The sequence below is a fragment of the Hyla sarda genome, unplaced genomic scaffold (assembly GCF_029499605.1).
Source record: "Hyla sarda isolate aHylSar1 unplaced genomic scaffold, aHylSar1.hap1 scaffold_79, whole genome shotgun sequence".
Taxonomy (NCBI): Eukaryota; Metazoa; Chordata; class Amphibia; order Anura; family Hylidae; genus Hyla; species Hyla sarda.
In genome coordinates, this window is record NW_026610814.1 from 15,487 (window position 1) to 34,498 (window position 19,012).

At 35.6% G+C, this 19,012-nt stretch overlaps 1 protein-coding gene across 13 annotated transcripts in view; it reads left to right on the forward strand.

Moving 5' to 3' along the window:
• The window catches only part of LOC130346484 (acetylgalactosaminyl-O-glycosyl-glycoprotein beta-1,3-N-acetylglucosaminyltransferase-like), a 34,197-nt gene extending 15,472 nt beyond the window's left edge, over positions 1-18,725 (forward strand). The window contains exons 2-4 of one of the 13 annotated variants that reach the window (XR_008884694.1): positions 13,508-14,180; positions 14,769-18,282; positions 18,401-18,725. Coding sequence is in view for 11 of the 13 variants with exons in the window: in XM_056554548.1 (XP_056410523.1) it covers positions 12,137-12,229; positions 13,508-14,180; positions 14,769-15,250 (1,248 nt within the window). In the remaining 2 variants the exon portion in view is untranslated. Of the gene's footprint in view, positions 1-6,256; positions 6,294-11,393; positions 11,465-11,931; positions 11,945-11,969; positions 12,065-12,093; positions 12,230-13,454; positions 14,181-14,768 lie in introns of those variants that run through there. The other 12 variants (XR_008884695.1, XM_056554556.1, XM_056554558.1 and 9 more) reach the window with 12 other exon arrangements.
• Positions 18,726-19,012: the final 287 nt, after the last annotated feature.

Here is a 19,012-nt window from a genome sequence, read left to right on the forward strand (position 1 = left end):
ATAATATCCACCGACTGTAATATATAATATCCTCAGACTGTAATATATAATATCGACTTACTGTAATATTTAAAATATAATATCCACCGACTGTAATATATAATATCCACAGACTGTAATATATAATATATAATATCCACCGACTGTAATATATAATATCCTCAGACTGTAATATATAATATATAATATCCACCGACTGTAATATATAATATCCTCAGACTGTAATATATAATATCCACAGACTGTAATATATAATATCCACAGACTGTAATATATAATATCCACAGACTGTAATATATAATATCCACAAACTGTAATATATAATATATAATATCCACCGACTGTAATATATAATATCCACAAACTGTAATATATAATATATAATATCCACAGACTGTAATATATAATTTATAATATCCACAGACTGTAATATATAATATCCACAGACTGTAATATATAATATATAATATCCATAGACTGTAATATATAATATCCACAAACTGTAATATATAATATATAATATCCACAGACTGTAATATATAATATCCACAAACTGTAATATATAATATATAATATCCACCGACTGTAATATATAATATCCACAAACTGTAATATATAATATATAATATCCACAGACTGTAATATATAATATATAATATCCACAGACTGTAATATATAATATCCACAGACTGTAATATATAATATATAATATCCATAGACTGTAATATATAATATCCACAGACTGTAATATGTAATATATACTATCCATAGACTGTAATATATAATATCCATAGACTGTAATATATAATATCCACCGACTGTAATATATAATATCCACAGACTGTAATATATCATATCCACAGACTGTAATATATAATATCCACAGACTGTAATATAATATATAAGATCCCCAGACTGTAATATATAATATCCACAGACTGTAATGTGTAATATATAATATCCACAGACTGTAATATATAATATATAAAATCCACCGACTATAATGTGTAATATATAATATCCACAGACTGTAATATATAATATCCACAGACTGTAATATATAATATCCACAGAGTGTAATGTGTAATATATAATATCCACAGACTGTAATGTATAATATATAATATCAACAGACTGTAATATATAATATCCTCAGACTGTAATATATAATATCCACCGACTGTAATATATAATATCCACAGACTGTAATGTGTAATATATAATATCCACAGACTGTAATGTATAATATATAATATCCACAGACTGTAATATATAATATATAATATACACAGACTGTAATGTGTAATATATAATATCCACCGACTGTAATATATAATATCCACCAACTGTAATATATAATATCCACAGACTGTAATATATAATATCCACAGACTGTAATATATAATATCCACAGACTGTAATATATAATATCCAGACTGTAATGTACAATATAATATCCACAGACTGTAATATATAATATATAATATCCACAGACTGTAATGTATAATATAATATCAACAGACTGTAATATATAATATCCACCGACTGTAATATATAATATCCTCAGACTGTAATAAATAATATCCACCGACTGTAATATATAATATCCACAGACTGTAATGTAATATATAATATCCACAGACTGTAATGTATAATATAATATCAACAGACTGTAATATATAATATCCACAGACTGTAATATATAATATATAATATCCACCGACTGTAATATATAATATCCACAGACTGTAATGTATAATATAATATCAACAGACTGTAATATATAATATCCACAGACTGTAATGTATTATATATAATATCAACAGACTGTAATATATAATATCCACCGACTGTAATATATAATATCCACAGACTATAATATATAATATCCACAGACTGTAATATATAATATCCACAGACTGTAATATATAATATCCACAGACTGTAATGTATAATATATAATATCAACAGACTGTAATATATAATATCCACCGACTGTAATATATAATATCCACAGACTGTAATATATAATATCCACAGACTGTAATATGTAATATATAATATCCACAGACTGTAATATATAATATCCACAGACTGTAATGTGTAATATATAATATCCACAGACTGTAATATATAATATATAAAATCCACCGACTATAATGTGTAATATATAATATCCACAGACTGTAATATATAATATGCACAGACTGTAATGTGTAATATATAATATCCACAGACTGTAATGTATAATATATAATATCAACAGACTGTAATATATAATATCCTCAGACTGTAATATATAATATCCACCGACTGTAATATATAATATCCACAGACTGTAATGTGTAATATATAATATCCACAGACTGTAATGTATAATATATAATATCAACAGACTGTAATATATAATATCCACAGACTGTAATATATAATATCCACCGACTGTAATATATAATATCCACAGACTGTAATATATAATATCCACAGACTGTAATATATAATATCCACAGACTGTAATATATAATATCCAGACTGTAATGTATAATATAATATCCACAGACTGTAATATATAATATATAATATCCACAGACTGTAATGTAATATATAATATCCACAGACTGTAATATATAATATCCAGACTGTAATGTATAATATAATATCAACAGACTGTAATATATAATATCCACAGACTGTAATATATAATATATAATATCCACAGACTGTAATATATAATATCCACAGACTGTAATATATAATATATAATATCCATAGACTGTAATATATAATATCCACAGACTGTAATATGTAATATATACTACCCATAGACTGTAATATATAATATCCATAGACTGTAATATATAATATCCACCGACTGTAATATATAATATCCACAGACTGTAATATATCATATCCACAGACTGTAATATATAATATCCACAGACTGTAATATAATATATAAGATCCCCAGACTGTAATATATAATATCCACAGACTGTAATGTGTAATATATAATATCCACAGACTGTAATATATAATATATAAAATCCACCGACTATAATGTGTAATATATAATATCCACAGACTGTAATATATAATATCCACAGACTGTAATATATAATATCCACAGAGTGTAATGTGTAATATATAATATCCACAGACTGTAATGTATAATATATAATATCAACAGACTGTAATATATAATATCCTCAGACTGTAATATATAATATCCACCGACTGTAATATATAATATCCACAGACTGTAATGTGTAATATATAATATCCACAGACTGTAATGTATAATATATAATATCAACAGACTGTAATATATCATATCCACAGACTGTAATATATAATATATAATATCCACAGACTGTAATGTGTAATATATAATATCCACCGACTGTAATATATAATATCCACCAACTGTAATATATAATATCCACAGACTGTAATATATAATATCCACAGACTGTAATATATAATATCCACAGACTGTAATATATAATATCCAGACTGTAATGTACAATATAATATCCACAGACTGTAATATATAATATATAATATCCACAGACTGTAATGTATAATATAATATCAACAGACTGTAATATATAATATCCTCAGACTGTAATATATAATATCCTCAGACTGTAATATATAATATCCACCGACTGTAATATATAATATCCACAGACTGTAATGTAATATATAATATCCACAGACTGTAATGTATAATATAATATCAACAGACTGTAATATATAATATCCACAGACTGTAATATATAATATATAATATCCACCGACTGTAATATATAATATCCACAGACTGTAATGTATAATATAATATCAACAGACTGTAATATATAATATCCACAGACTGTAATGTATTATATATAATATCAACATACTGTAATATATAATATCCACCGACTGTAATATATAATATCCACAGACTATAATATATAATATCCACAGACTGTAATATATAATATCCACAGACTGTAATATATAATATCCACAGACTGTAATGTATAATATATAATATCAACAGACTGTAATATATAATATCCACCGACTGTAATATATAATATCCACAGACTGTAATATATAATATCCACAGACTGTAATGTGTAATATATAATATCCACAGACTGTAATATATAATATATAAAATCCACCGACTATAATGTGTAATATATAATATCCACAGACTGTAATATATAATATGCACAGACTGTAATGTGTAATATATAATATCCACAGACTGTAATGTATAATATATAATATCAACAGACTGTAATATATAATATCCTCAGACTGTAATATATAATATCCACCGACTGTAATATATAATATCCACAGACTGTAATGTGTAATATATAATATCCACAGACTGTAATGTATAATATATAATATCAACAGACTGTAATATATAATATCCACAGACTGTAATATATAATATCCACAGACTGTAATGTATAATATCCACCGACTGTAATATATAATATCCACAGACTGTAATATATAATATCCACAGACTGTAATATATAATATCCACAGACTGTAATATATAATATCCAGACTGTAATGTATAATATAATATCAACAGACTGTAATATATAATATCCACAGACTGTAATATATAATATATAATATCCACCGACTGTAATATATAATATCCACAGACTGTAATGTATAATATATAATATCAACAGACTGTAATATATAATATCCACCGACTGTAATATATAATATCTACAGACTATAATATATAATATCCACAGACTGTAATATATAATATCCACAGACTGTAATATATAATATCCACAGACTGTAATGTATAATATATAATATCAACAGACTGTAATATATAATATCCACCGACTGTAATATATAATATCCACAGACTGTAATATATAATATCCACAGACTGTAATATACAATAAATAATATCCACAGACTGTAATATATAATATCCACAGACTGTAATATATAATATTCACAGACTGTAATATATAATATCCACAGACTGTAATGTGTAATATATAATATCCACAGACTGTAATATATAATATCCACAGGCTGTAATATATAATATCCACAGACTGTAATATATAATATCCACAGACTGTAATATACAATATATAATATCCACAGACTGTAATGTGTAATATACAATATCCACAGACTGTAATATATAATATATAATATCCACAGACTGTAATATATAATATCCACAGACTGTAATATATAATATATAATATCCACCGACTGTAATATATAATATCCACAGACTGTAATATATAATACATAGTATAGGAGAGGCTCTAAATCACCTAGTTCCCAATGACCCGAGCCGCCCAAATGGCACCTGATACCCACGGTGTCAATTGAAAATAAATAATGGAAATATATATTGAGGCTCAGGGTCTTGAATATTTGGTTAAAATAATGTATTAATTTATTAAATATATATAGTGTGTGCCAATATCACAGGGCCCTTGTGAGTTAGCGATTATACAATAAAATCAAGGTAATAGCATAAATATTGCAGAGGGCAAAAAATAAAAGATAAAATACAATAAGTATAGTTAATATATAAATGAGGTATATACTTTGCATCTGTAATCCAGCCAAATGTCATAAATGAATGAGAGGACGGCACTTTGTAATCCAAGGCTGATAGTACAATGGTAAGAAGTCTCCTTTGTAGAGACAGATACTGTGTATGCACTTGTTGATGTGTCTGTACTTAGTTCTCTATACAAGAGGTTCGCTGCTGGAGACTCTGCCGTGAACCACTTTAGCTGCTGAGGAAAAGTCCTATGGAGGACTTGAAACGCGTCCAGCTTATACCTTAGAGTGCCGTATCAGCCAGCCCTATTTTGGATACAGAGCCATACTATCTACGGCATACGTTACTTGAGTACGGGGCCGCAGCCACGAGGACACGCCACATTGATTCAACTGCCGGGACCGCAAAAGACATCTCCACTTACCTGACCCACCGATATCCATCTCCTTGCTGTATTACATGAGACGGCCGTGTCTCTAACAGTAAGTCGTGGGACGGCCGTGTCTCTAACAGTAAGTCGTGAGACGACCGTGTCTCTAACAGTAAGTCGTGAGACGGCGTGTCTCTAACAGTAAGTCGTGAGACGGCCGTGTCTCTAACAGTAATTCGTGAGACGGCCGTGTCTCTAACAGTAAGTCGTGAGACGGCCGTGTCTCTAACAGTAAGTCGTGAGATGGCCGTGTCTCTAACAGTAAGTCGTGGGACGGCCGTGTCTTTAACAGTAAGTTGTGAGATGGCCGTGTCTCTAACAGTAAGTCGTGAGACGACCGTGTCTCTAACAGTAAGTCATGAGACGGCCTTGTCTCTAACAGTAAGTCGTGAGACGGCCGTGTCTCTAACAGTAAGTCGTGGGACGGCCGTGTCTCTAACATATAATATCCACCGACTGTAATATATAATATCCTCAGACTGTAATATATAATATCCACTTACTGTAATATTTAAAATATAATATCCACCGACTGTAATATATAATATCCACAAACTGTAATATATAATATATAATATCCACCGACTGTAATATATAATATCCTCAGACTGTAATACATAATATCCACAGACTGTAATATATAATATCCACAGACTGTAATATATAATATCCACAGACTGTAATATATAATATCCACAAACTGTAATATATAATATATAATATCCACAAACTGTAATATATAATATCCACAGACTGTAATATATAATACATAATATCCACAGACTGTAATATATAATATCCACAGACTGTAATATATAATATATAATATCCACAAACTGTAATATATAATATCCACAAACTGTAATATATAATACATAATATCCACAGACTGTAATATATAATATCCACAGACTGTAATATATAATATCCACAAACTGTAATATATAATATATAATATCCACAAACTGTAATATATAATATCCACAAACTGTAATATATAATATATAATATCCACAGACTGTAATATATAATATCCACAGACTGTAATATGTAATATATAATATCCATAGACTGTAATATATAATATCCATAGACTGTAATATATAATATCCACCGACTGTAATATATAATATCCACAGACTGTAATATATAATATCCACAGACTGTAATATAATATATAAGATTCCCAGACTGTAATATATAATATCCACAGACTGTAATATGTAATATATAATATCCACAGACTGTAATATATAATATCCACAGACTGTAATGTGTAATATATAATATCCACAGACTGTAATATATAATATATAAAATCCACCGACTATAATGTGTAATATATAATATCCACAGACTGTAATATATAATATCCACAGACTGTAATAAATAATATCCACAGACTGTAATGTGTAATATATAATATCCACAGACTGTAATGTATAATATATAATATCCACAGACTGTAATATATAATATCCTCAGACTGTAATGTATAATATCCACAGACTGTAATGTGTAATATATAATATCCACAGACTGTAATATATAATATCCACAGACTGTAATGTGTAATATATAATATCCACCGACTGTAATATATAATATCCACAGACTGTAATGTATAATATATAATATTAACAGACTGTAATATATAATATCCACAGACTGTAATATATAATATATAATATCCACAGACTGTAATATATAATATCCAGACTGTAATGTATAATATAATATCCACAGACTGTAATATATAATATATAATATCCACAGACTGTAATGTATAATATAATATCAACAGACTGTAATATATAATATCCTCAGACTGTAATATATAATATCCACCGACTGTAATATATAATATCCACAGACTGTAATGTAATATATAATATTCACAGACTGTAATGTATAATATATAATATCAACAGACTGTAATATATAATATCCACAGACTGTAATATATAATATATAATATCCACAGACTGTAATGTGTAATATATAATATCCACAGACTGTAATATATAATATCCACAGACTGTAATGTATAATATATAATATCAACAGACTGTAATATATAATATTCACCGACTGTAATATATAATATCCACAGACTATAATATATAATATCCACAGACTGTAATATATAATATCCACAGACTGTAATATATAATATCCACAGACTGTAATGTATAATATATAATATCAACAGACTGTAATATATAATATCCACCGACTGTAATATATAATATCCACAGACTGTAATATATAATATCCACAGACTGTAATATACAATAAATAATATCCACAGACTGTAATATATAATATCCACAGACTGTAATATATAATATTCACAGACTGTAATATATAATATCCACAGACTGTAATATATAATATCCACAGACTGTAATATAATATATAAGATCCCCAGACTGTAATATATAATATCCACAGACTGTAATATGTAATATATAATATCCACAGACTGTAATATATAATATCCACAGACTGTAATATAATATATAAGATCCCCAGACTGTAATATATAATATCCACAGACTGTAATATGTAATATATAATATCCACAGACTGTAATATATAATATCCACAGACTGTAATATGTAATATATAATATCCACAGACTGTAATATATAATATATAAAATCCACCGACTATAATGTGTAATATATAATCTCCACAGACTGTAATATATAATATCCACAGACTGTAATATATAATATATAATATCCACAGACTGTAATATATAATATCCACAGACTGTAATATATAATATCCACCGACTGTAATATATAATATCCACAGACTGTAATGTGTAATATATAATATCCACAGACTGTAATGTATAATATATAATATCCACAGACTGTAATATATAATATCCTCAGACTGTAATATATAATATCCACCGACTGTAATATATAATATCCACAGACTGTAATATATAATATATAATATCCACAGACTGTAATATATAATATCCACCGACTGTAATATATAATATCCACAGACTGTAATATATAATATCCACAGACTGTAATATATAATATCCACAGACTGTAATATATAATATCCAGACTGTAATGTATAATATAATATCCACAGACTGTAATATATAATATATAATATCCACAGACTGTAATGTATAATATAATATCAACAGACTGTAATATATAATATCCTCAGACTGTAATATATAATATCCACCAACTGTAATATATAATATCCACAGACTGTAATGTAATATATAATATCCACCGACTGTAATATATAATATCCACAGACTGTAATGTAATATATAATATCCACAGACTGTAATATATATTTTGCACAGACTGTAATATATAATATCCACCGACTGTAATATATAATATCCACAGACTGTAATATATAATATCCACAGACTGTAATGTAATATATAATATCCAAAGACTGTAATATATAATATCCACAGACTGTAATGTAATATATAATATCCACAGACTGTAATGTATAATATATAATATCAACAGACTGTAATATATAATATCCACAGACTGTAATATATAATATATAATATCCACAGACTGTAATATATAATATCCACAGACTGTAATATATAATATATAATATCCATGACTGTAATGTATAATATAATATCAACAGACTGTAATATATAATATCCACAGACTGTAATATATAATATATAATATCCACCGACTGTAATATATAATATCCACAGACTGTAATGTATAATATAATATCCACAGACTGTAATATATAATGTCCACAGACTGTAATGTATAATATATAATATCAACAGACTGTAATATATAATATCCACCGACTGTAATATATAATATCCACAGACTATAATATATAATATCCACCGACTGTAATATATAATATCCACAGACTGTAATATATAATATCCACAGACTGTAATATATAATATCCACAGACTGTAATGTGTAATATATAATATCCACAGACTGTAATATATAATATCCACAGACTGTAATATATAATATCCACAGACTGTAATATATAATATCCACAGACTGTAATGTGTAATATATAATATCCACAGACTGTAATATATAATATCCACAGACTGTAATATGTAATATCCACAGACTGTAATGTGTAATATATAATATCCACAGACTGTAATGTATAATATTCACAGACTGTAATATATAATATCCACAGACTGTAATGTATAATATATAATATCAACAGACTGTAATAAACAATATCCACAGACTGTAATATATAATATATAATATCCACAGACTGTAATATATAATATATAATATCCACAGACTGTAATATATAATATCCACAGACTGTAATGTGTAATATATAATATCCACAGACTGTAATATATAATATATAATATCCACAGACTGTAATGTGTAATATATAATATCCACAGACTGTAATATATAATATCCACAGACTGTAATGTGTAATATATAATATCCACAGACTGTAATATATAATATATAATATCCACAGACTGTAATATATAATATATAATATCCACAGACTGTAATATATAATACATAGTATAGGAGAGGCTCTAAATCACCTAGTTCCCAATGACCCGAGCCGCCCAAATGGCACCTGATACCCACGGTGTCAATTGAAAATAAATAATGGAAATATATATTGAGGCTCAGGGTCTTGAATATTTGGTAAAAATAATGTATTAATTTATTAAATATATATAGTGTGTGCCAATATCACAGGGCCCTTGTGAGTTAGCGATTATACAATAAAATCAAGGTAATAGCATAAATATTGCAGAAGGCAAAAAATAAAAGATAAAATACAATAAGTATAGTTAATATATAAATGAGGTATATACTTTGCATCTGTAATCCAGCCAAATGTCATAAATGAATGAGAGGACGGCACTTTGTAATCCAAGGCTGATAGTACAATGGTAAGAAGTCTCCTTTGTAGAGACAGATACTGTGTATGCACTTGTTGATGTGTCTGTACTTAGTTCTCTATACAAGAGGTTTGCTGCTGGAGACTCTGCCGTGAACCACTTTAGCTGCTGAGGAAAAGTCCTATGGAGGACTTGAAACGCGTCCAGCTTATACCTTAGAGTGCCGTATCAGCCAGCCCTATTTTGGATACAGAGCCATACTATCTACGGCATACGTTACTTGAGTACGGGGTTGCAGCCACGAGGACACGCCACATTGATTCAACTGCCGGGACCGCAAAAGACATCTCCACTTACCTGACCCACCGATATCCATCTCCTTGCTGTATTACATGAGACGGCCGTGTCTCTAACAGTAAGTCGTGGGACGGCCGTGTCTCTAACAGTAAGTCGTGAGACGACCGTGTCTCTAACAGTAAGTCGTGAGACGACCGTGTCTCTAACAGTAAGTCGTGAGACGGCCGTGTATCTAACAGTAAGTCGTGAGACGGCCGTGTCTCTAACAGTAAGTCGTGAGACGGCCGTGTCTCTAACAGTAAGTCGTGAGATGGCCGTGTCTCTAACAGTAAGTCGTGGGACGGCCATGTCTTTAACAGTAAGTCGTGAGATGGCCGTGTCTCTAACAGTAAGTCGTGAGACGACCGTGTCTCTAACAGTAAGTCATGAGACGGCCTTGTCTCTAACAGTAAGTCGTGAGACGGCCGTGTCTCTAACAGTAAGTCGTGGGACGGCCGTGTCTCTAACAGTAAGTTGTGAGACGGCCTTGTCTCTAACAGTAAGTCGTGAGACGGCCGTGTCTCTAACAGTAAGTCGTGAGACGGCCGTGTCTCTAACAGTAAGTCGTGAGACGGCCTTGTCTCTAACAGTAAGTCGTGAGACGGCCGTGTCTCTAACAGTAAGTCGTGAGACGGCCTTGTCTCTAACAGTAAGTCGTGGGACGGCCGTGTCTCTAACAGTAAGTCGTGAGACGGCCTTGTCTCTAACAGTAAGTCGTGAGACGGCCGTGTCTCTAACAGTAAGTCGTGGGACGGCCGTGTCTCTAACAGTAAGTCGTGGGACGGCCGTGTCTCTAACAGTAAGTCGTGGGACGGCCGTGTCTCTAACAGTAAGTCGTGAGATGGCCGTGTCTCTAACAGTAAGTCGTGGGACGGCCGTGTCTCTAACAGTAAGTCGTGAGATGGCCGTGTCTATAACAGTAAGTCGTGAGACGGCAGTGTCTCTTACAGTAAGTCACCTTCTACCACTGTGTGGATTGTCAGCCGCATACCAGGTACTATATACATGTATATGTTATACAATTGAAGCGCTGCAGTCCCCCAGAAATGAGCGCACCTATTCCACTGCATACTTTTGAGACTGCACGGTCTCTAGCAGTGGACCCTTTGCCTAAAGGGATTGTGTTACCATCCGCCATTAACTATATGCACGTATCATAACAAATTTGAAGAACAGTTACTTATCTGTAATATCGCTGCATTCCGCTGAGACGGCAGAGTCTCCAGCAGCGAACCTCTTGTATAGAGAGCTAAGTACAGACATCATCATAAGTGCATACACAGTATCTGTCTCTACAAAGGAGACTTCTTACCATTGTACTATCACCCTTGGATTACAAAGTGCCGTCCTCTCATTCATTTAGGACATTTGGCTGGATTACAGATGCGGAGTCAGGCTGGGTTCAGGTCGACCACGTTTTTGCCTGCGGTCGGGAAACCGCATACGGCCGAAAAAGCAGCCGACTGGAGGCTGCGGTTCACTCCGGTCGGCTCATAGACATACATTAACTACAATTCCCGAATACTGCTGCGATTAAGCCCCGCCCACCCCTCCTCCCAGCCATATACGGGAACCGTAGTTCAAATCGTAGTGTGAACCCAGCCTTTCAGACTAAATGCACCTTATTTGAATGCAAAGAATATACCTCATTTATATATTAACTATACTTATTGTATTTTATTTTATCTTTTATTTTTTGCCTTCTGCAATATTTATGCTATTACCTTGATTTTATTGTATAATCGCTAACTCACAAGGGCCCTGTGATATTGGCACACACTATATATATTTAATAAATTAATACATTATTTTAACCAAATATTCAAGACCCTGAGCCTCAATATATATTTCCTGTATTATATAATGTCCACAGACCGTAATATATAATATATAATATCTACAGACTGTAATATATAATATATAATATCCACAGACTTTAATATGTAATATATAATATCCACAGACTTTAATATGTAATATATAATATCTACAGACTGTAATGTGTAATACATAATATCTATAGACAATAATATATAAAATATATAAGATTTTTTAGTTGAACTTTAGTTTTTTCATACGATCATTTTTGCTCTCAATTTGGAGGGAGGGGGGGACTGAACAATCTGCACTTCTGCTCCTTTTTTGTTTTTTTACAATATACGTGAAGATTTTGCCTTCTTATGTTTTTGTTTAAGGTAACTTTTTATCATTCTTTCCAGGAGCCTGGAGCCTGCGATCCTTCTGTCATGCTTCTTATCTTCTCTCACACCAGGCCAACATTCTAGAAGCTTCTCCCTTTATCTCTCCGGTCCTGATCTTGGGAGGCGAAGACATCTTGGGGCCCTCACAGGTCACCATGAAGCTTCTTGTCCGCTCCTTCGGCCTCACGATTCTCTTGGTTTTTCTTCTTGGAATACTTTTCATGGACGGGAAGAGAAGCTTCAATTTTTTTTTCCGGTGGTCCTCGCGATGTGCCCCCCCGGACCCCAAGTCCCCATCTTACTCTTTCCAAAGGGAGTCGGTGTCTCTGGATGATGGGGTCCATGTCTACCACCTGAACTTCTGCCCACTCCAAGAAGAGTTCCCCCATCTACAGAACTATCTATGCTCAGTAACTCTCACCCCCAAGATGCAGCTTGAGGCCTTCAAACCCCTCATAGTTCTGGCCATCAAATCTCACCCCGAATCGGGGTCCAGAAGGGCGGCGCTCAGGAGAACGTGGGCACAGAAGTGGCAGCTCGACAGTTATGAGCTGAGGCCGATATTTCTAATGGGTCACACGAACGTATCTGGACATATGGAGAGTGTGAGGACCGAGAGCCAGAAGTACGGAGATGTTCTACAGTGGGACTTCACCGAGGGGCACCACAACCTATCCCTCAAAGAAAGATGCTTCTTAAAATGGGTGGTCCAAAGGATCCCCCATGTGGCTTTCATATTCAAAGGTAGGTAGCGTGGCAGATGGTCTAATAACCTTTGTCTGCGTTAGGTCACATGGGCAGTCGTGGGGTCACATGTCTGCATCCTTCTTACTCTTTAATGGAGTCCAAGCTCCTGTATACTGGGAAGTTTGTCATACAATAGACGCCTCTCTGCTCAGTTACACGAGGGGTTATTATTGTAAGAGGTAAGAAATGAGGGGCCACTCACCGCATGTACATGAGGTGAGTGGATGCAGTGAGTGGCCTCTCGTTTCTTACCTCTTACAATATTCAAGTTTACATGAGGGGCGTGAACACTCTACATAGGCATACAATGTACAGGAGCAGGAACGCCTTTCATCCGACAGGAGTCCCTGCTCCGGCACAGCATCCAACCATCTACTCCGAATCATATTCAATAGCCATCTCCCGAAGCAAATTTTGTAAAAGACACTCATCTCTACTACCCGAGAAATGTACAGACATGTCGAGTCCTCCAGAGGGGCAGACAGGACTTAGACTGACCACATTTGGGACTTACTTGACATTGTTTTGGGGCCTCTTTGTGTGGAGGTGTGCCATGTATAATGGGTATCTCTTGTATCTTCACAGGTGATGATGATGAGTACGTCAGTCCTCCAGCCTTGGTCCAGTACATAAAGACATTCGCCACTGACCCGCGGGTCCTCCATGGATATTTACGACCTCACTCCGAAGTCATGCGGCATACCAAATATGCCGTTTCGGAATATATTTTCCCAGGTAACATCTACCCCACCTTCCTATCTGGTGGAGGGTTTCTGTACAGCGGGCCGGCGGCCGAGCTCCTCTACACCGTATCTCAGAAGATGCCTGTCTTCCCATTGGATGACGTCTATTTCGGGTTCTTAGTTCTGGCGGCTGACTTATCATTTAGGCACGACAAGCGATTTTACGTCTATGGATTAAAGTTCGAGCCTTGTCAGTATCAGAAGGCCTTGGTGGTCCATGGTGTGAGCCCCGAGGAATTAGTAGAAAGATGGAGCAAAGCGCAGAATGCGAAGTGTCAGAAGATGGAGACCGACCCTCCGGAGAAAGAAGACTCTGCCCATTGATGTGGCCCAGTGGGCCGATGTCCTGCTCCCTGGTATCTCCAATACCTATAGCATGTGCTCAGGCCTTCATGGTGGTGAATCCTCACGTCTTAGAGATATCTTTCAGGCCTGTGACATCACATCTGGTCGGTGATGTCACACAGTGGGGTGGGGGGGGGGAGTGTCCATATATGAACAATCAGCCTGCTCATTCTGCCCCTAGTGGTGTCTGAGAGGTATCTTCAGAAGCCTGGGCCATTACACCTGGTTAGTGATCCCAGCACTGTTTGAGGTATAACACTTACTAGAGTATTCAGCCGCACCTTTACAGGTTCTTCTAAAAAAATTAGCATATTGTGCTAAAGTTCATTATTTTCCATAATGTAATGATAAAAATTAAACTTTCATATATTTTAGATTCATTGCACACCAACTGAAATATTTCAGGTCTTTTATTGTTTTAATACTGATGATTTTGGCATACAGCTCATGAAAACCCAAAATTCCTATCTCAAAAAATTAGCATATTTCATCCAACCAATAAAAGAAAAGTGTTTTTAGTACAAAAAAAGTCAACCTTCAAATAATGATGTTCAGTTATGCACTCAATACTTGGTCGGGAATCCTTTTTCAGAAATGACTGCTTCAATGCGGCGTGGCATGGAGGCGATCAGCCTGCGGCACTGCTGAGGTGTTATGGAGGCCCAGGATGCTTCGATAGCTCATCCAGAGTGTTGGGTCTTGTGTCTCTCAACTTTCTCTTCACAATATCCCACAGATTCTCTATGGGGTTCAGGTCAGGAGAGTTGGCAGGCCCATTGAGCACAGTAATACCATGGTCCGTAAACCATTTACCAGTGTTTTGGCACTATGAGCAGGTGCCAGGTCGTGCTGAAAAATGAAATCTTCATCTCCATAAAGCTTTTCAGCAGATGGAAGCATGAAGTGCTCCAAAATCTCCTGATAGCAGCTGCATTGACCCTGCCCTTGATAAAACACAGTGGACCAACACCAGCAGCTGACATGGCATGTTCAATAGTGGCAGCTGACATGTTTCTGGTTCAAAAGTGTCTTGACCTGGGGAATGCGGCACCGGTAGCCCATTTCCTGCACACGCCTGTGCACAGGGCTCTGGATGTTTCTACTCCAGACTCAGTCCATTGCTTCTGCAGGTCCCCCAAGGTCTGGAATCAGTCCTTCTCCACAATCTTCCTCAGGGTCCGGTCACCTCTTCTTGTTGTGGAGCGTTTTCTGACACATTTTTTCCTTCCCATTGAGGTGCCTTGATACAGCTCTCTGGGAACAGCCTATTTGTTCAATAATGTCTTTCTGTGTCTTACCCTCTTGCTTGAGGGGTCAGTGATGGCCTTCTGGACAGCGGTCAGGTCGTCAGTCTTACCCTCTTGCTTGAGGGGTCAATGATGTCCTTCTGGACAGCGGTCAGGTCGGCCGTCTTACCCTCTTGCTTGAGGGGTCAATGATGGCCTTCTGGACAGCGGTCAGGTCGGCAGTCTTACCCTCTTGATTTTATTGTATAATCGCTAACTCACAAGGGCCCTGTGATATTGGCACACACTATATATATTTAATAAATTAATAAATTATTTTAACCAAATATTCAAGACCCTGAGCCTCAATATCTATTTCCTGTATTATATAATATCCACAGACTGTAATGTGTAATAAATAATATCTATAGACAATAATATATAAAATATATAAGATTTTGTGGTTGAGCTTTAGTTTTTTGTCTGGAGTAGAAACATCCAGAGCCCCCGTGCACAGGCGTGTGCAGGAAATGGGCTACCGGTGCCGCAGGTCGGCAGTCTTACCCTCTTGCTTGAGGGGTCAATGATGGCCTTCTGGACAGCGGTCAGGTCGGCAGTCTTACTTACTTGAGGGGTCAATGATGGCCTTATGGACAGCGGTCAGGTCGGCAGTCTTACCCTCTTACTTGAGGGGTCAATGATGGCCTTATGGACAGCGGTCAGGTCAGCAGTCTTACCCTCTTGCTTGAGGGGTCAATGATGGCCTTCTGGACAGCGGTCAGGTCATCAGTCTTACCCTCTTGCTTGAGGGGTCAATGATGGCCTTCTGGACAGCGGTCAGGTCGGCAGTCTTACCCTCTTGCTTGAGGGGTCAATGATGGCCTTCTGGACAGCGGTCAGGTCGGCAGTCTTACCCTCTTGCTTGAGGGGTCAATGATGGCCTTCTGGACAGTGGTCAGGTCGGCAGTCTTACCCTCTTGCTTGAGGCGTCAATGATGGCCTTCTGGACAGCGGTCAGGTCGGCAGTATTACCCTCTTGCTTGAGGGGTCATTGATGGCCTTCTGGACAGCGGTCAGGTCGGCAGTCTTACCCTCTTGCTTGAGGCGTCAATGATGGCCTTCTGGACAGCGGTCAGGTCGGCAGTCTTACCCTCTTGCTTGAGGGGTCAATGATGGCCTTCTGGACAGCGGTCAGGTCGGCCGTCTTACCCTCTTGCTTGAGGGGTCAATGATGGCCTTCTGGACAGCAGTCAGGTCGGCAGTTTTACCCTCTTGCTTGAGGGGTCAATGATGGCCTTCTGGACAGCGGTCAGGTCGGCCGTCTTACCCTCTTGCTTGAGGGGTCAATGATGGCCTTCTGGACAGCAGTCAGGTCGGCAGTCTTACCCTCTTGCTTGAGGGGTCGATGATGGCCTTCTGGACAGCGGTCAGATCGGCAGTCTTACCCTCTTGCTTGAGGGGTCAATGATGGCCTTCTGGACAGTGGTCAGGTCGGCCGTCTTACCCTCTTGCTTGAGGGGTCAATGATGGCCTTCTGGACAGTGCTCAGGTCGGCAGTCTTACCCTCTTGCTTGAGGGGTCAATGATGGCCTTCTGGACAGCGGTCAGGTCGGCAGTCTTACCCTCTTGCTTGAGGGGTCAATGATGGCCTTCTGGACAGCGGTCAGGTCGGCCGTCTTACCCTCTTGCTTGAGGGGTCAATGATGGCCTTCTGGACAGTGCTCAGGTCGGCAGTCTTACCCTCTTGCTTGAGGGGTCAATGATGGCCTTCTGGACAGCGGTCAGGTCGGCAGTCTTACCCTCTTGCTTGAGGGGTCAATGATGGCCTTCTGGACAGTGGTCAGGTCGGCCGTCTTACCCTCTTGCTTGAGGGGTCAATGATGGCCTTCTGGACAGTGCTCAGGTCGGCAGTCTTACCCTCTTGCTTGAGGGGTCAATGATGGCCTTCTGGACAGCGGTCAGGTCGGCAGTCTTACCCTCTTGCTTGAGGGGTCAATGATGGCCTTCTGGACAGCAGTCCGGTCGGCAGTCTTACCCATGATTGCGGTTTTGAGTAATGAACCAGGTTGGGAGTTTTTACAAGCCACAGGAATCTTTTGCAGGTGTTTAGAGTTAATTAGTTGATTCAGATGATTAGGTTAATAGCTCGTTTAGAGAACCTTTTCATGATATGCTAATTTTTTGAGATAGGAATTTCGGGTTTTCATCAGTTGTATGCCAAAATCATCAGGATTAAAACAATAAAAGACCTGAAATATTTAAGTTAGTGTGCAATGAATCTAAAATATATGAAAGTTTAATTTTTATCATTACATTATGGAAAATAATGAACTTTGGCACAATATGCTAATTTTTTTAGAAGAACCTGTATGTGTCTCTCTGCCATGGTCTTAATCTGCAGTTAACTCCTCTTCCACCTCCTATCTCCATAGACTTCTTTGGGCAGCCGGACCATGGTCTGCAGTGTGCTGTGGGGGTTTATATGCTCGTTATATCTCTAGGCTTCAGCCACTCT